Source organism: Sinocyclocheilus rhinocerous, unplaced genomic scaffold (genome assembly GCF_001515625.1).
Source record: "Sinocyclocheilus rhinocerous isolate Xijiao unplaced genomic scaffold, SAMN03320098_v1.1 scaffold2267, whole genome shotgun sequence".
Taxonomy (NCBI): Eukaryota; Metazoa; Chordata; class Actinopteri; order Cypriniformes; family Cyprinidae; genus Sinocyclocheilus; species Sinocyclocheilus rhinocerous.
Window position 1 is genome coordinate 831,422 of NW_015625573.1, and position 18,557 is coordinate 849,978.

The following is an 18,557-nucleotide window of genomic DNA, read 5'->3' on the forward strand; positions in this document are numbered from 1 at the left end:
ATGATACGCCCATTGCCATAGTTCCGTGTTTTGATAGAAAATACAAACATCTATTATTAATCATACTTACAGGTGGTGTTCAGTGGAGCCAGCTGGTCCAAATAAACTGGGTACTGAGCCATACTTCAAGAGCAAGCGTTTTGTGAATCCTGTGTTGAACTCCCCGAACTCCCTTCATCTTTCGGAAGTGAAAATAAAACGAATTTACTTTCACAGCGTCTTCTTGAAATGATGTTAATCACACGAAGCTACAGTGTTTGAGGGCGGGTCAAGTTGTTCACGGCCGGCCAATGTAGAACATAGGCTGGCATTATGCAAATGTGTTACTCCGTGATGTGTAGCCATCACGGAAGTGGGATTCGAATTACTGACGACTTGTTCAGGCTGTTTAGAGTAGATTCTTTCTTTTGGATGAAAATAACTTTATTTATTTTGCACTTTCGGCTTTACAACTTGCAGATTGTTTAAATTCACATACAGCTACATTACACACTGCATGAAAGACAATATTCGAACTGCCTGGCATAATAGGCAGGGGCGCCACTATGGTTTCTGGGCCCACTGAACAGCATATTGACTTGGGCCCCCTCCGCGATTGCATTCTGGGGGGCGAACGCGCCCGATCACAACTTTTGAATGGTAGTGTACATTCGCAGACACATCTTTTGCTGTTGAGTCGGAAATGATTACACATATTTACTGCATCTACTTATATTTTAAACTTGACAGAAAGCTGAAAAAAGCCAAAGAACAGGATGTTTGTGGGGCAGAAACTTCAGTGTGGACTGCATGAATAATTTCCTCTGCGAGGAAGGGCACACCCTCAGCACAGACAGAGAGTTGGTCCTACAGACCACTGCTTCCTTGCTGTGTGTGTGCCACGCTCTGGGTAAGATGGCACTTTGATGTAGGTAACTACTTCCCATTTGATGAAAGTAAACATTCAAGGTATCCATGGCTTGGCTTTTACACTTCAGTGAATTCCAGAGCAAGCCTCCTTTTCAGGCCAATACATAATTTTCTAAGTGGTTCTGGACAGCAGGGGGCAATTTAGTCATTAGAAAGGCCAATTAAGTAATTAAGCCAGCGGTTTGACTGTCGCGTGTGTGCTCACAAGCCCCGCAGATCGCCTGATTTGGCTCCAGTGCCACTTTTACGCACATTTGCTCTTGTTATCATTGAAGGCTTAAGTCCCCTAGTGGACATCCTCCAAATGGAAATTGCATTTCTTTGAAAGCATGATAGGTAATTAAGAAAATGAAGTTGTGGATATACAAACCGAGGTCATTCCTGAGTCAGAAGCATTTATGAAATAGACAGTGCCAGAATCTTGGGTAATATTTAAAGACATGCTTAAAACATCATCCAATCAGCCATGTGAAAACACCAAGCTCCAATGCCATCTTGAAACAATGAGGAAAGAATTTGATGATAACATCTTTGCTTCCACCAGACTGAAGCTCATGTATTCTCATTCCCATATGCTGAGATTCTCCAGTCATTCTAATTCCATTGTATGCTGACACTCATATTCCATTCTGCAGGTAGAGTGTCACAGAGGTGTGCAAAAAGCCTCCACAAAGAGGACTAGAGTGAAAAAAACGAGAAAAAAAAAACTGGAGGCTAAGGAGAATATTTTGGGCCATGAGGTTATCCAGCAGGAGCAGAGGGGTGGCTGCTTTTTCCATCACGCTGTTGCACATGCCAGCAGATCATAGCACCCAGTTCTTACACATGAGACCTGGAATGTAAATATTTAAATGCGGCAAAAGTCAGACTCTCCTTAATTCTATCATTTAAATATGCATTATTTATCTGAGGTCCATCAGATGGTTACAGCATGGAGTGCCGAGTAAATATTTGTAGCAGAATACTGATGATAAACTGTTCTGAACACAAGCCAGTTGAGACATTTGCAAAATGCATGATGGAAATTTTCCACACTTTTTCCATCATGGTATCATTCCTAATAACATTTCTAATTAAGCAATAAGCATACAAGCAAAAGTGCAACTGCACTGAGTGGCTGTGCTTCAGTTGTTTGCTTGTGATGTTCTGTAAGTTGCTAGTTTGAAAAAAGTCTTTTATCCTCAGCAAGGCTGTGTTTATGTGTTTAAAATGCAGAAAAAAGTAATATTGTGAAATATTATTACAATTTAAAAGAACTATTCTATTTAAATATATTTTCATATAGGAATAAATGTAATTTATTCCTGCGATGGCAAGGCTGAGTTTTCAGCATCGTTACTCCAGTCTTCAGTGTCACATGATCCTTCAGAAATCATTCTAATATGCTGATTTGGTGCTCAAGAAACATTTCTTATTATTAAAAAAAATGTTGAAAACAGTTGTGCTGCTTAATATTTTAGTGGAAACCATGATACATTTTTTTCAGGATTCTTTGATCAGACGGTTGAAAAAAAATGTGTTTATTTGAAATGAAAAACTTTTATAACATTGTAAATGTCTTTACTGTCACTTTCGATCAATTTAATATGTCCTTGCTCAATAAAAGTATTATATAAAAAAAAATCTTACTGACCCCAAACTTATGAACAAGAACAAGTTAACAAATTAATATAAGGAAACTGACATTTCATTCACAATATGGCTGGCTATACAGTATGGTTTATTTTTTCTCTGCCAACAAAAAGACTAGTTAACACAATTTGAATTCTCTGTAACAAACACAGAGAAGCGAAGTGATACAAACAAATTAGTGAACTGGAACTAATTGCTGTATAATAATATGGCGAAAAGCTCATGACAATTTCACAGTGAGTGTACAAATATGTCTGCTGTATTTGACTATACATTTCTGTTAATCCCATTTTAACAGACTCAATCCCTCCAAGGTCCATCAACACTTCAGCACTTCTTCACAGCTGAAAACATGTGGCTTCTGCTAAAGTGTGAGTTCCAACAACTTTATTCTGTTAGTCTGAGTTTAAGTTTGCAGTGGGGTTTTCACTCCCTACACAGAGCCTAAAATAGCCTTGTGACTTTCCTTCTTTGCTAGCCAGTATCACACAGAGACTGTGTGTATCCTTGAGTTTGTCTACATTGTCAGCTAGGCCGCGACCTTTGACCTCAGCCCAGAGGAGGGTGGTATATATATGATGTTCTTGTACATTTTTTGTCTCCTCCCCCAATGTTCAAATGCTAGCTACAACATGAGCTAACAAGATAAATAAGCACATGTGTACATTGCTTTAGCATAGGCATGAGGCATTCAGTCCACTGATGCATAATGGGAGCTTGCCCTTCATGTTGCTTCCTATCATACCTAGCTGTCTACGTTCATCCATGTTTGCAGAGCTGAAGGTGAACCATGCTCTCCATGCGGTCTTTGAAACTCACCACTCCTGCTTCAAGGAGAAAGCCAAACTCTCCCCAATACTCTTCAACTTCACCCTGCACTCCATCCGAGAGCCAGACGTGGATCTGTGCCAGGCCATGCTAACCGCTCTATCCTCCTGGCATCACACCCCATTATCCTCCAAGCAACCACATCAGCACTGAGATGGGGACCTGTTTTTCTGTAGCACCTTCTGAGCTCAAAGCACTTCCTGAGCTCTTGGCAACGTTTCCCAGCGAACATAGAGGAAAAGGTCAGGCTAACTGCTTCAACCCAAGGTAAAGGCCAGGGCGGTTGACACAAATTCTGGTGTGGGGATGCCAGCGACAACTGATGACTCATGCCGTGAAACCCCGAGAAAGAGAGCACTGCAAGTTTCAGGATATCGTAGGCAGTTACTTTTATTGGGAACGATTAATACGCTGGCTAGCAGCATTTGGAAGCATTCCCAACTCTGATCTTCCACAATCCCGTGGCTCATGTTTCAGATTAAGCCTCGCAGCGACACCACAGCCTACACATCATCCAACCCCTTCCTTCTTGCCTCCATGCATGATCTTGCCGTCTGACCTCACTCCTGCTTGAGCGTTCCAGGCGAGCACGGCGCTTAAATTATCCCTCAGATTCTAATACAGGATAATCATTTGCCTGTCATTTTCATTTCATGCACTTTACTTCTTCTGGGACTATTTTTGGACGGAAAGCTGTAGGAAATTCAGATGTTCAAAAGCTTGCTGATTAGCCCTGTGATTAAAATGGATCGCTGGCTGAACCTTCACCAGAATCTAAAGCAGCGACTTCTAGAATCATTAAGAGCACTTTGTTACAGTTCATATTGCAGTGCCTAACTCCATCTGTTCTACCAATTCTGGTGACATTTAGTGTATGAACAGAATTCAGTGAAAAATAAACTCATACTCAAAGAAATATTTGATGCAATAAATTTCCAAACTGTAATTCTATCTAAAACCCATTCTGTCTGAAAGCATTATTTTGCCGCTACATAAAAAAAAAAAAAGATATTTTGACTTTGTCAGACTGGGAATGAGAGCGGTATTTTGACCTCTCTCAGATTAAAGACGAGAGAGCTGTCACCCTGTGCTGGGTCCACATTTCCCACAATTCCTTACAGGGGGTGCGCTGGCGGGCAGGCCCTGCAGGCATGTTCTTTTTTGACAGCATAGTTAGGAGGTGCTGATGAAAGTGGAGAGGCTATGTTGCCCCTGTACCCTCTTAAATTAGCACAGGAGCCCTGTTGCCTGTCACACAGGGGCCCCTGCTCACAGATTCAGTTGCAGGGTGAATGTTCATGTCCGTGTTGCTGGCACCAATGCAGGTTTTGTGGTGGTAAGCAGTGTATTGAGGTTGTGTTGAGGTCTTGTTGGACCGCAGTGAGCGCCAAACATCAATAATATTTTGGAATTTTTTAACAAAATGCTTTTTTACAGTATTGTTTTTTTTTATGTGTATGATGTGTGTGTGTGTATATGTTTTAATATATATCATTTTTTATAGATATACTTAGTTTATACAGTGGGTACGGAAAGTATTCAGACCCCCTTAAATTTTTCACTCTTTGTTATATTGCAGCCATTTGCTAAAATCATTTAAGTTAATTTTTTTTCCACATTAATGTACACACAGCACCCCATATTGACAGAAAAACACAGAATTGTTGACATTTTTGCAAATTTATTAAAAAAGAAAAACTGAAAAATGCTCAGTATTTAGTAGAAGCACTATATATATATATATATAAATTAATCTTTTTTAAAAGATATATATGACATAAATTCTATATAAAATAGGGTATAGTTTGTGTGTGTGTGACACACAAGGAACAAAAACACTCTGCCTGTTTAATATAACTCCTCCGCTCTATACATATCTGTGAGCCACTCCTTTTTCAGTGCAGAAATAAAAGCTGGATACCCTCCACCTACATATCATCAAGCAATTAGGTTAGTTTGTCCATCTTTCACTCTAATGTTACATTCGACAGGCAGCAATAGGATAATCAAGATGTGTCAGATGACAGCACGACCCCACAGGCAGACAGTCATTCTCTTTCCTCCCTCTATACCTCATAAATTTTATTCAGCATTGATTTCCACACCAGTCTATCAAGCTGCCAGCTGCGCTCCCTCCCCCTCTGATTTAACTCCAGACTTTTATCTCATTTCCTCCCTGCTCTGGTTTGTCTGTGGATATTCATAATCACTTAATCCATAACAACACCTTTTTAAACCACCGGATTTCCCATGCACCCTTGCCAAAACACACACACAGGACTCTCTGTCTGGTTGCCTACTCACTGACCTGTGAGAAGTTCAGTCCATTCAGGGGATGGCACTGTTCCTCCACCCTCTCCACAGCACCTGTCTGCTTTCCGAGACGCTCGGCTTCCTGTGCCAAGAACAGGTCGAGTACCGGAGTTCCCCGTGACCGCACATCTGCTTCCGTCAGTGAGTTCACCATCAGCATAACCCATACGGGCCTCTTGCGTTCCCAGTTCCCTGCAATGGCATTGAAGAGGTAGTCTGCATAAAGCCCCCGGCCACGCTGGTCTGCCGTCATCCAGAAGGGCATCATGTGTTTGACGTAGTCCAGGTGGCGCTTGAGTCGGCGGTAGAGATCACGTGGCAGTAACGTCTGGAGGTTTTCTCCGTTGGGCAGAAGCTGGCAGCTAGTGAGTTTTGAGATGGTTAGAGGATCTGTGAGATCCAGTTCAAAGAAAACATTGGTGCTGGTCTGGAAGGCCCGTTTCGAGCTCTCAGGGATGTAGTCCCAGACTCGAGTGTACGGGACGTGGATTGTCCCAAACAGATAGGACGGAGGGTAAGGAGGAGGCCGTTTCACGGTCCACAGGAAGGAGTTCATGTCTTTCTGCTTGATAAAGAGAAAAGGAAGAGATTTTAGGGTCAAAGGGTCAGTAGCAAAACATTAGACTGAAAGAAATACATCAGTGTTACAACTCAAATAATGACACTCAAAGATTAGCCTATATATATTTGGTAATTATCCGTTTTATTATCCTAAAAAAGATCATAATCAATGTTTTAAACTGCATAGATCAATATAAACCAGACTGATGAAGTCTTAGACACTGATATAATAATCTCAAACTGAATTCCATAGGGTCACAGTATGCATTAACTTTTTCCTTATTCAAAGTCAAACTGAGGGAAAAAAGCACCATATAGTATAGCTGTGTCACAGAGGACTTGGTTCATGCCAGTGCACTGATAGAGCTGGCGTATTAAATCTGTGGTGGAAATGTTTAATGGGGTTCTTAGTTTACAGTGTGCCTTTCCTCGTAAAAAGGGCCTTTACACTCTGCAGCGCTGCAAACCTCTACTGTTCTGCACCCTCTGAAACTTTAAAGTATTTACTAGTTGCTGAGGCTGTCAATAGCTGTGCCCTTGTAAAATGTAACCTTCAATGAACAACTCACTCTTAAACGGTCAACCTTTAAATTTAATGAATTGTTCAACCACCTCAAATCAGGAAAGAGCAGTTTAGAGTTTATTAACCATGAGTCAGAGCTGATGTTAATGAGAGCAGGAAGAATTGCAAGTGATGTTTGACTATATTTGTAGTCCCCCCCCCCCAGATATTTTATGCTTACTTGCATTAAGAAATGCAATTCATCCAGAAATTACTTGTTTACAACTCTTGAATTAATTTGATTATAATATTTTTGTCAGGGTGTAACATGCAGAATATCATTTTGCGGTCATGTGAAAAAAAATTGATAGGATGCCATTTCATGATGTATGTATATACACATACATTTGTATATATTTGTGTTTAGAATTACCTTAAAATACATTTGAAAATAACAATTTTGAAAATAAGGAGTACATAAAGTGTTTTAGTACTTTTCCGGTGATGATTACACCACGTGACATTTTAGCCTCATAAAATCTAAATATTTTTTAAAAATGGTATAATGTGTTTCAAGAATGTATGAAACCAACATATAATACAAAGATTAAACTGCATTTCTAAGAACTTAGCACGTTTTAATACTAGCTTTTAAAATTCTTTTATTAATATTATTTTAATCGAACATCCTTATTTGTCATTTATTTTAATGTGCCTCCACAGACTGCAGTTATTCATTCCTTTATATTTTTTGGGGTCTTAACGTCTGAAATTGCCACATGTGTTCGCGCCTGCTCATGTCTTCATATTGTATTTGGACACCTGTGGAAATGGCTCGAACACTGACCGGCTTTACTGGAGAGAAGCTTATATACTAAAGTAATGTATTCTGAATGAGCAGGTCACATTCACAAACCCTCTGCTCTGTTTATGGAGTACATTCTTAACCAAAAACAGGCCTCGCAGTACTCGCGCATTATGAATTACATTAAGAATGCACAGGTCATGTCCTGGACAATGGGACCATTAATTATATAAATCTCCAGGAAAAGATAAACATTAATTGTCAAAACAAATAGAAAGGTAGATTGGAAGAAAGTTTGCGTGCATAATGCATTAACTTTCGATTTATATTTAACAAAGCATTTCTGCCTATAAATACACAAACACTGTATTGAATGAGTGAAGAACCAGCACTCTCTTTTAAAACTTGGGATAGTCGATATTACATATGTTTGATGGAATATAATGTATCTTTCCTTATGATTTCCTCCTCGACCGATGATGAACTCTCTCCTCCATGCACTGTATGGCTCGGATGAAAGCGAAACATTAATTGCGTTAAGCAGCCTCGCGCAGCTTGCCAAATCATAATGAAGTAAATATGCTCGATAACTACTTTAACAGTTCTCGTCTCAATTAAACTTGATCTGTTTATGGGGGTCCGTGATTTTTTTTCCATATAAATGCATTTGAAGTCTATTCACCCGTGGGACTTCCCCCTTTTTCCTTTGACACATAAACTGGCACTGCACTGGCAAGATTTTAGCTGTATTTCGCTTGGCACAAAAAGTCATTTTTCTGGCCCAGATTTCTACGATTACATGACAAGAAGTGACACGCGGCTGGCTGGACGCCACTAAATAATTATTGTTTTAAAATAGATATTCCGTTATGGCTCAATTGATAACTGAAATGCAACAAATATAATAATTATATTAAAATAAGTTGTTTTGTAGTATTATAAAAATGTCTAATGTTTATTCAAATTTACATTATAACTTTTATTTTTAGGTATATTTGTTAATGATATGAAGAGGTACAAGATCATGCAGAATAATTAAATAAGAAACGAAAACCCTACTGAACCTCACAGCAAAAGTAATTAATGTTTTATGTTAAAATAGCAATTTAATGGTTTGATTTGTTACAAAATGCACACGTATTTTAGTGGCCAAATACAGTTATGTTTAGAATAAATTGTAGTCTGAGAAAACGATCGTACAGATAAAATGAATTTATCTATTTTTAACCTTCCCAAAAAAAACTTCCAAGTTAAATTGAACTATCAAACATTACAACCATTCCAATAATTTCGAATCACAGTCTTTGAATTGAATTATTTCAGTTGTTGGTAATAAAAGCACCTCTTTAAAATAGAAGAAGTGGAGAAGATCAAACAGCGAACCAATCTCCTATAATAATATCATGCAAGATAGATCTTGATGACACGCCATTTAAGAGGTCCTGCAAAGGTGAGTGCAGTGCGCGCGAAGCAACTTCACAAAGTGCGCACTAGACACACTCACCGATACGGGCTTGTCACATTTCCGCGTGCTCTGGTGCGTGTCCCGCGGTGAGCCCACTTGAAAGAAAGCGCATAAAGTTACCAACCATCGTAGTCCCGAGTGACAGTTCATTTCGAGATGAGAGGGCACAGGACACCTCACGTTTCCCTTAGCTCCGTTACCTCTGTTGTTTACAAGTTTCTCCTGGTTTCACAGCACAAATAAAATGTTTTCCGCCGGTGATGATTGGGCTCACATTTGCCGTCTCGAAAGGAAAGCATTCTGCCCCTCCGCCATTCTCCTGGCCCAGACTTTCAAAGGGATTCGCGTTCTCTCTCTCTCTCCTGGCCCAGACTTTCAAAGGGATTCGCGTTCTCTCTCTCTCTCCTGGCCCAGACTTTCAAAGGGATTCGCGTTCTCTCTCTCTCTCCTGGCCCAGACTTTCAAAGGGATTCGCGTTCTCTCTCTCTCTCTCTCTCTCTCTCTCCAGCACAAACTCTACGCTGCGCCCTCAAGTTTCCAGTTTAACTGCGCAGAGAACGTGAAACGCCTTGAATGTTTCCCCCTCTGCTTGTTAAGAGGAGGGGAGAGCAGGTTCTTTCGGAGGACCAGTGTTTAACATTTCGACGGTCATGGAACACAGCATTGATCTACATTGATCACTGAAAAAATACCCTGGTCTTTAGGTGGATGATGACTTTTCATTAGATGTATGAAGAATTTGTAAAAAAAAGTCCGGTTAAATTTACTGTAAAACTGAGAGCTCTGTATAGCTTACTATAATGTTTAGTAGCTCTGTAGGCTACTATAATGTTAAAATAGGAGCCTTACTTTGTCCAAAAAAAATAATACCTACTAATAACCACCATAATATTACAGGTGGTACCGTAAATTATCATACCACATGATGAACAATTACAAAAAAATGTATAGGCAGAGCATAATGTTAGTCACATAAAACACAGTAACCTACAGGACAGTGCATAATGCACTAAGCAATAACTAAACAACATAAAGTGTAACATGCACACCCTAATATACATGATGTCATGTACATTTTATCCATAAAAGCTAACATAAGTTATCACTATATTAAGGTGACTTCCAGTTATAACTATATCTTTTTCTAATTAAACTAAAAAAATTAAATCTATTTTAGGGAGTCAAAATAATCCGACAGTCAACAGCAGTTCCTGCAAGATAACATTTTTCCTTTGATTTCTTTCTCTGATACAGCACAAACTGACGCTTTCTGCATGAATTCGTTTGTTGTTGTTTTTTTTAAATGTGACATTCTGTATAGAAGGCATGCCATTGGGGTCTTTTGCCGCTTAAATGTTTCGTTTCTGGCATATTGTACCGTTTACCCTCAATTCATCACTGTCACCATCTATTTGACAGTAATGCGTCGTGGCCATTGACTCTAATTATTTTTGCATTGACATGTTCTGGATCGCAGGCCTAGCTATGATTAATGAATCTAAACATTGTAGGAAGTAATGCCTGCAAAAATATATTTTAAGTTTGTTTTTTCATTCCAGTTCTCGTTAAGGATGTGTAATTCCGGCCAGTACCACTGGAGGATGAATGGTAGTGCTGAAAGCCAGTTGTCGTTTTTCCGCAGTGCCCAGCTCTGGTGCCGTGACCCATGTTATTGTCCGAGTGGATGGCCGAGTGACAGTGTCAAGTAGTGGGCAATTAATCACAGGCTACATAGAGCTCCGCTGGTGACAGCAGAAAGGGTCGACACAAGAGCCCCTTTTTGTTTCCATCACGTCTCATTCTCCAGACTCTCCACAGGTCCTGTATGAGGCTCCAACGCGGGCGTACTTGCTCTTACCTACTGTATATTTTCTGTCGGCTCAGTGATTACACCACACTGATTACAGCCTTCTATTTGTTTATGTGTGTGCTCAACCAGGCCTCGATGATGTGCAGTATCAGTAAGTTTTAAAGCAGCACGTTTCAATCACAAGTGTTGATGAACGATTAAATGATTAAATGATTGGCTACAGTGTAATGAACAGCTCTAGCTCTTCCTCGCAGTTTCCCCTGCGTGCTGTAGTTGCAGTAAGAGATTCGCCGAGAATCATTTTTCAGTCTGAATGACAGATAATCCCATGCAATTGTTATTTTACGGCTCGTTGACCATATGTGCCGTGCAGGTTTACTTTACTGTTACTCTCACGGAGATCCTACATCTGCCTTCTCTCATTGTGTGTGTTCTGTTATTGAGGGCTTTTCCATTCGTACTTGTCTTCTGTTTCACCTGTGGCCACCTGCAGATGCATATACCTGTTGAAACCGCGCCTTACAAGAGTTTGGGGTCTGAGGGTGATTTTCACATTCTTGGTTGGTGAGTGCACGAAGCTAGTTATGGAATATTCCTGGATTTGCTCCAGAACACACAAACAAACACACACACATACATATACTGTATATACATTGTGCACTTGGATAGTGGAAATAAAACAGTTGAACAATACTGTTCTGGTTGTTTCTTTAATGGATGCCTAGGGACGCATAAGCCAAGAACTTGTGTTTTTTCTTAAAGGGCACACATATGGTCGCACTGTCATAGTCGTATCTGCATTCATTCACCTCATTGTCAGACTGAACCCTTCAATTAGACGTTCAAACAAACACGCTGACAGATCAGTCCACGCTCTCATGTGCCGTCATGCTGCTTTTTTAGGATGAAGTGGGTAATGTCTTTCACCTCAAGGCTCTTCAAGTCGCGTGTTTTCATGTTTCTGAGGCCCAGAAATGAGACTTTGACATTTCACAGCTTACCCCCGAATGAGCTCATGATTCATGATTGAATCAAGACAAAATCTCTCCATTTATATATGAAGGTCTTTTTTCCTTTCATTTTTTTGAGTTTGTGCTAATTTTGATCTTTTTGTGCTTTACCTGCTTTGTCCATTATGCCTGTGACATTTTAACTTGTTTATCTTTAAAACGGTGCCCTCTATTGTCCATTCATAGTATGACAAGAGGCTGTGAGAGCAAACTAAAGCCATTGTGCTGTTCTCAGTAACCTAAGACAAAGTCAAACAAAAGGGAAAGTTCCCAGTAAGAGGATGTTTGCTCATCCTGAACATGATACAATACTGTAGTCAGTGGTAACTTTCAAATAACCTTTAAATTGTGCCTTAAACCCAAAATAATACAGCTTTGTTGTAAATACTGATGTATTGTTGTGGTTTATGGTACACTGGATTTCCTAAGACAGTAGGGGGCAAAGAGGTCCTCACAGAAGGGGGTTGCAAGTGTCATTCAGGGGTCAGTAGAAGAAACGTGAGGCCATGAGTTGAATGAACTAGTAATAAACCAGCCTGTGGAAAAAATGCGCACTTAAATGGCTTTAAGATTTCACAATCTTCATGCCAAAACATGAAGAACTTGTGTAGTTTTGACAGCAAAGAGTAGCAAACTACAAAAACATTAAAGTAGAACGACTCTTTTACGACTGTTTGAAGCATCTGTTCGGCATTTTCCTGGCGTGTGCTCACACGCAGACAAAGACTGTCAGGCTATCTCATGAATCAGTATGAAAGAGATGGAGAGAAGGAGTGAAAGTGAGAGGTGGGTGGTGGTGGAGAGATTCAGATGATGATAAGATGGGAAGGCGACAGACGGATGGTTGTTCGCTTTCTGTGAGACTGTGATGGAATTTCTTACAGATCGCTGCTTCCTGGGAATATCGGAAACTGTGGATGGAATTGTTTAGCTTTGTTTGTTTGATTTTGGAAAAGGCTTAACTGGCTTGTTAGTGTATGTATGTAGGAGAGAGAGCGGGAAAAAAGTGTTTCTGTGCACATTTCTGTGTTCATAACCTCAGAAGACACTGAACAATCACATCAAAGCGCTCGCAAACAAAGGCTTCCCGTAATGCAACAGTGCCTTCTTTTTAGATCAGAGATTAAATGTGTAATTGCATGATGATCTGTGGGGGACCCCTGCTATGGCTTCATCTGTTACTGGGGTCTCTCAATGTTACCGTCTGAATAGACTCAATAACGTCATCTATTCATGATGCAACTGTACAAAGAGCTCCAAAATTACTACTGGTTAAAGATTGTGGTGGTTTAATATAGTGAGACCTGGAAGTCTGGATTTGAACAAAAGAAATCATAATATTATGGAAATAACATCCAGGGCATCATTGTCAGGCAGCAGTTCATTCACATTCACCGCAAATCGGCTTATCTTTGTCCAAGAGATGCTAGTGCATAGCAGATTGGCAACAGGGATCCAGAATTTCCCACAGAGACAGAGGTACTCCATACTGAAGCCGGTGTAAATCACATATTCTCAGACCATGTAATTATAGCGTTTGCAAGAGCACTTAATCTGACCAAAGCAGGCAAACATTTATTGTCATAAATTTGCCAGTCACAATGTACTGACACACACCGTTAGATACAGTGTATCATCTTCTCTTTAAAATGTACTTGTGTGTGTGTGTGTGTGTGTGTGTGTGTGTGTGTGTGTATGTTTGAGACAGAAATGGGTGGGGGGTGGCCAGAGAGCTGCCTAAGAAAATACAGAGAGGCCTGTTTCCTGGCTGCAGCGTACTATGGGGTTTTATGAGTGGTGAAATCTTAACCATGTTTATCTAGCGTTTTTCCAGTATTCTTAAAGAACATCTTAGTTTCTTGACCTGGATTGCTTGTCAGATTTTGAAATGTTTTGGCAATGGGTGGATGCTGTGTGTGTGTACTTGGTTAACAAGGAAGCCTAGTCTTTTTAAATCAATAATGAATACATTTATTTATTATTAAATTTTATTATTATTATTAATCCAGGTAATCTCTTCTGCAAAGTTTTGTACCATGTAATAAAAGCACAAAATGTCTTTGTTTTCCAAAATTTTATTTAAAAATGTATATGAATAAAAATATAATAAAAATAAAACAACAACTATTATTATTATTATTAACATATATTCATATATTTTAACATTTTTATCATATACATTTTTACGTAAAATATTAGAATTATTCTTTTAACTTTTATTAAGGAAGGTAAAGGGTAAAAATTAAAATTCAGTTCCATCTATTACTTTCAAACGATTCAAATGGTTAAAAAAAGTATTAAATGATCAAATCCGTCTTTTCCCGCATCTCTTTTGACATGTTTTACAAAACAACCTCTTTAGATGATGTTGATATGAAGACATCTCTGAAGTCCTGCAAAAATAGATGGTTAGCTGATTGTTAGCTCTCTCATGTTGGCCCTTTTAAATGTTTGGGTAAATGCTGTGATTTGAGATTGTGCTGATTATTTTTGTCTCAGAAATCATAGATAAATCACAGCGGGCCATGGGAGAGAGATGTGGACTACTTCCCCAGTCTGTCAGGTGGACTGAATTGCAATGCCATTTTTTTCAAAACTCACAGAAGTGCCTTACAAGTTCTGTCAAACTACATCAATTTCTTGTCTTGGCCTGTCTTTGTGTAATTTTGCGCAAGAGATGATGTCCTTCATGAAGTAGCCTACTTCACTGGATAAATAAAAGACAAATACATATATTGTCCAGCATTTTATGTCTTAAATAAATGACTGAAAGGGTAGACCAAAACATATTCAATGACCTAAAGCTCTCCAGGGATGCTGTAAGTGCAAGTAATTTTCTCAGGAGGAAAAAAAGGAGGTTGAAGTAAAAAAAAATGCTCTGCTTTTGGTTTCCATGACAGACTCTGCACTCCCTGACACTACAATTGTGCTACTTTCCTCTACAGTTTGTTTTCATCCAGTGCTGTCAGTAAACAGCACAATCAGATCCTTTCTTTTCTTGTTCTGCTGCATGTTTTCAATTTCAGCTCACAAACAGTTGTTGCTCAGTTGTTGCCAGAGCTTGGCTGTCAGTGGAGACATGATAAAGCCTAGGAAACTTCCCATCCATTCCTTCAATGATCCTACAACCCCTCTTCCCAATAAATGGCACAAAAACAGAAAAAAACATTGTGAGTGTGGGTGTGGGCGCTTCCAGGAAAAGCTCAGCTCTCATTTTTTGCTTCTCCTGCTGATTCTGAGCATGTGTCTGAGCTTTTACTGTAATCTACAGTACGTGTAGGAAAAGGAAACACGCTTTATGCTGTTTTCATGATTGATTTGTTTATTGTCCTGCCAGCAGCCGTGGCCTGACGTGCCACATGTTTGTGCAGATGCATTTCACGCACAGTTTGTATGGAAGAAATTATGCAAGTATTTCTGTGTGAGACATGAATGAATCATTCACGTCACTGTTCCTGGCACGAAGAGTAGTGTTGAAATCATTATCATATTCTGAATAAAATCATATTAATCAATAACTTTGATTTTAACTTTAAGTGAAGAAATTAACTTGTATTGAATGTGCACTTGTAGTGTACTTAAAATCTTATATAAAGAATATAAAAAATACATAAAATGCCAAATTTAAAGATTTGCTTTAAAGTCCATTTTAAATAATTATATTTTAATAATTGTTCGCTGTGTTTTAAAAAAAAGTACACTTATTTAACTGCAGCTTATTATTCAGTATTACATTTAAACTATATTTTAAATGCACTAAATTGCAACTTCATGATTAAAAGTGTAATTACAAATAGGCCTGTATTTAACATTATTTATTTTCATTTATATTTGATATATTTTCATTTTATTATAAATAACATGCAGTTAAGTGTCTGAAAACATTACATTCAGTTTTGCACTATGTTCTTTTAAAGTGTATTATTTCTTTAATGCGTACCTTTTTTGAATGTATGCTAAAGTGTACTTGTTTTTTGCAAAGGGTTTGCATTTCAGAAGCTTTAGCTAGACTCAGTTAAACTGGGCCGGACCCCCAAGTAAAGCCTGTAGGGGTTTGTTTTAAATGCGTGGGCAAAGGTGAAGGACTCTTGTTTGACTAAAACACACACCACTCAACAGGAGGTTAAAACACAGCAAGGCCCGTATGCAGACAGGCAGCTTGACTTAATGGCTGCGCTCACGGTCCAGCCAGATTTGTGTGGTATCAGAGATGATATGCTGATTTCTCTTATATCAATCTCAGATAGTTGAGTCATGTCATATCTTAGATGCTGTATGTGATAGCGCGGTTTCCCTCAATTTGATTTAAATGAGATGAGTGCCTTATGCTCAGACATAATAAAAAACAGTCACTGTGTGATGCATTTCTTTGATTTTTTTCCCCCCTCTGCTGTCAAACACAGATTCCATACACATGGAGACATGTTATGAAACACTTCTATTTGTTTCTGTTTGCAAACCTCCCTTCTCGGGACAAGCCACAGCCGATCAGAGCATCATCATGTTCTCTTATCATCATGTGTCGGGTCTAAATGGTGCATGGATGGATGAGAAGCATGCCAGTACTGCAATCTGACTCTCTTATTCAGAATGAGATCACAGCGTAAACGTAATGTGTCATTAATTTAAATAAACGTTTCTTTTTTTTAAAGAATGAACAGAATTCTAGGAATGTTTTTCTAAACTCTCGTATTTAAAGTTATTTACAAGGATAACCATATTACATTTTTTATATTAACCATAAAACTACACGATAATTAAATGTAGCATGTTATTAAGTTGTAAAATTTAATTTTTTTTAATCTAAAAATCTATATGAAACTCTTTGATCAAACTGTTTTATTTCCATAATTTGATGTATTTCCAAGTGAAAGAAGATATTCAATGAGAAAATGTAGTAAGGCACTTGATTATACACATTAGGAATTGATTGGCTTGTGAAAAGTGTGTTTGTGTGTGTGTGTGCGCGCGTTTTTGTGACAAATGAGGACATAAATTTGTATAATGACAAGGGTATGACATAGGTATTACAAGGAGAAGGTGACTTTTCAGGACATTACCCCATGTCCCCACTTTTCAAAACGCATATAAATCACACAGAATGGAGTGTATTGAAAGTCTGAAATAGCACAAAGTTTCCTGTGAGGGGTAGGTTTAGGGGTAGTGTTGGTGTAGGGCAATAGAATATACGGTCTGTACAGTAGAAAAACCATTACGCCTATGGGATGTCCCCACTTTTCACAAAAACAAACCTCTCTGTGTGTGTGTGTGTGTGTGTGTGTGTGTGTATATATATACAGAATATAATATAATGTTCCAGTTTGTGATTGTATTTATCTTTTGTTTGTTTTTTATCGGATACCCAGTTAGCTGCTTCATTGTTTCCACCTCTCATTTAGTGCTTGGTGACACAACTTCTATTTTGAAGATGCAGGACTCAGACAGTAAATGAGCCACGGTGTAGGTAATTGGGGAAATAATCCCCCTTGATCTGCAACAGAGTTTTTTTTTTTTTTTTTATTAAGTGGAAACTTAATACATTTCATAGCCTGACCACCACATACCATCCAAGAGGAGAAAAGATGGAGATGAAAAATTGCAATAAACCCTTCTTTCCTGTTTATCCTGGCTCAGTTCGATGGAATGTGATACACTGATAAAACAAGGAACCAATGTTTGATGCAGAGTAATAGGGTTTCTAATATCAGATGGACCCTTAGAAGTTGTAAATTAAAGTGGGAAAAACTGTTCTTGCACGTATGAAATGTGGTGTTAACTTAAAACAGCACTATAATTTGTATGGGGACTGAGAGCTAAAAAGCAGAGTACTTTAATGTTTCGCTAAAAAACACAAAAGTTAATTTGTCTTGCGAAACTTGTGAAAAGTTGAAAGATCCCATCCATGCATACTCATGCAGTTTATATAAATGATAAATTAGGTCTAACTCTATGAGAAATCACAGAGGTTCCTGTTCTTTTCCAGTTCTGTTTGATTTATTCTGATCACCAAACAGCTATGAAAGCAAAAGAGCAGACCTGCCCTTCAATCAGTGCTCGGAGTCTGCTGAGGCTTTGTTCAGGGGATTTTGCACATGGTTAATTATATTAGATTAGCACAGATTCCTCTGCTATTCACATTAATAAGCTTGTCTGTGTGGGTGTTTATAAATGTGTGTGTGTGTGTGTGTGTGTGTGTGTGTGTGTGTGAGAGGGGCTCTCAGTGTTTTCCATGACAGAGGCCAGACAGACCCCCAGGCCCAAGTCTCTCACGACAGAGCCTGTGATTTATCATCTAGTAAGCCCCTTGTTTCAAATCTACACACACACAGAATGATCAACTAAGTTCTCATGTGGTTAACCACTCCTCAAAGAGACAAATCTCTCAATAATGTCTGAACTCCCTTACGTAGTGTGGAAGGCACCGTCCCTCCAAAAATGCAGTTTGTGCAAAAACATAAGGCCACTGCAAGCAGGAGACTCGTACACCTATTTTTAATATTTTTTTAAAGGGGCACCAGTGGAGGTTCTAGGATACTAGGTTAATTTACAACAGCTTTTGACAAGTGAATAGTTCTTTTTAGTATTTTTAAATTGGGTTGTTCTAATGGTATGTTTTTTTTCTCAAGGTGAACTGAGTAAATTAAGTAAAAATTGCAACTCAGCTTGAAAGTAATTCCTTTCTTTCGATAATTTAATGCATCCTTACTGAATAAAAGTATTAA

At 38.7% G+C, this 18,557-nt stretch overlaps 1 protein-coding gene across 1 annotated transcript; it reads right to left on the minus strand.

The window, feature by feature from the left end:
• Positions 1 to 3,879: 3,879 nt before the first annotated feature.
• On the minus strand, positions 3,880 to 9,276 carry LOC107751058 (metalloprotease TIKI2-like). The gene is made up of 3 exons (XM_016566638.1): positions 9,055 to 9,276; positions 5,678 to 6,247; positions 3,880 to 3,984 (listed from the first exon to the last, which is right to left on the minus strand). The coding sequence occupies exons 1-3, from the start codon at positions 9,163 to 9,165 to the stop codon at positions 3,880 to 3,882; spliced, it is 786 nt and encodes a 261-aa protein (XP_016422124.1). The 5' UTR covers positions 9,166 to 9,276.
• Between the last annotated feature and the right edge of the window lie 9,281 nt (positions 9,277 to 18,557).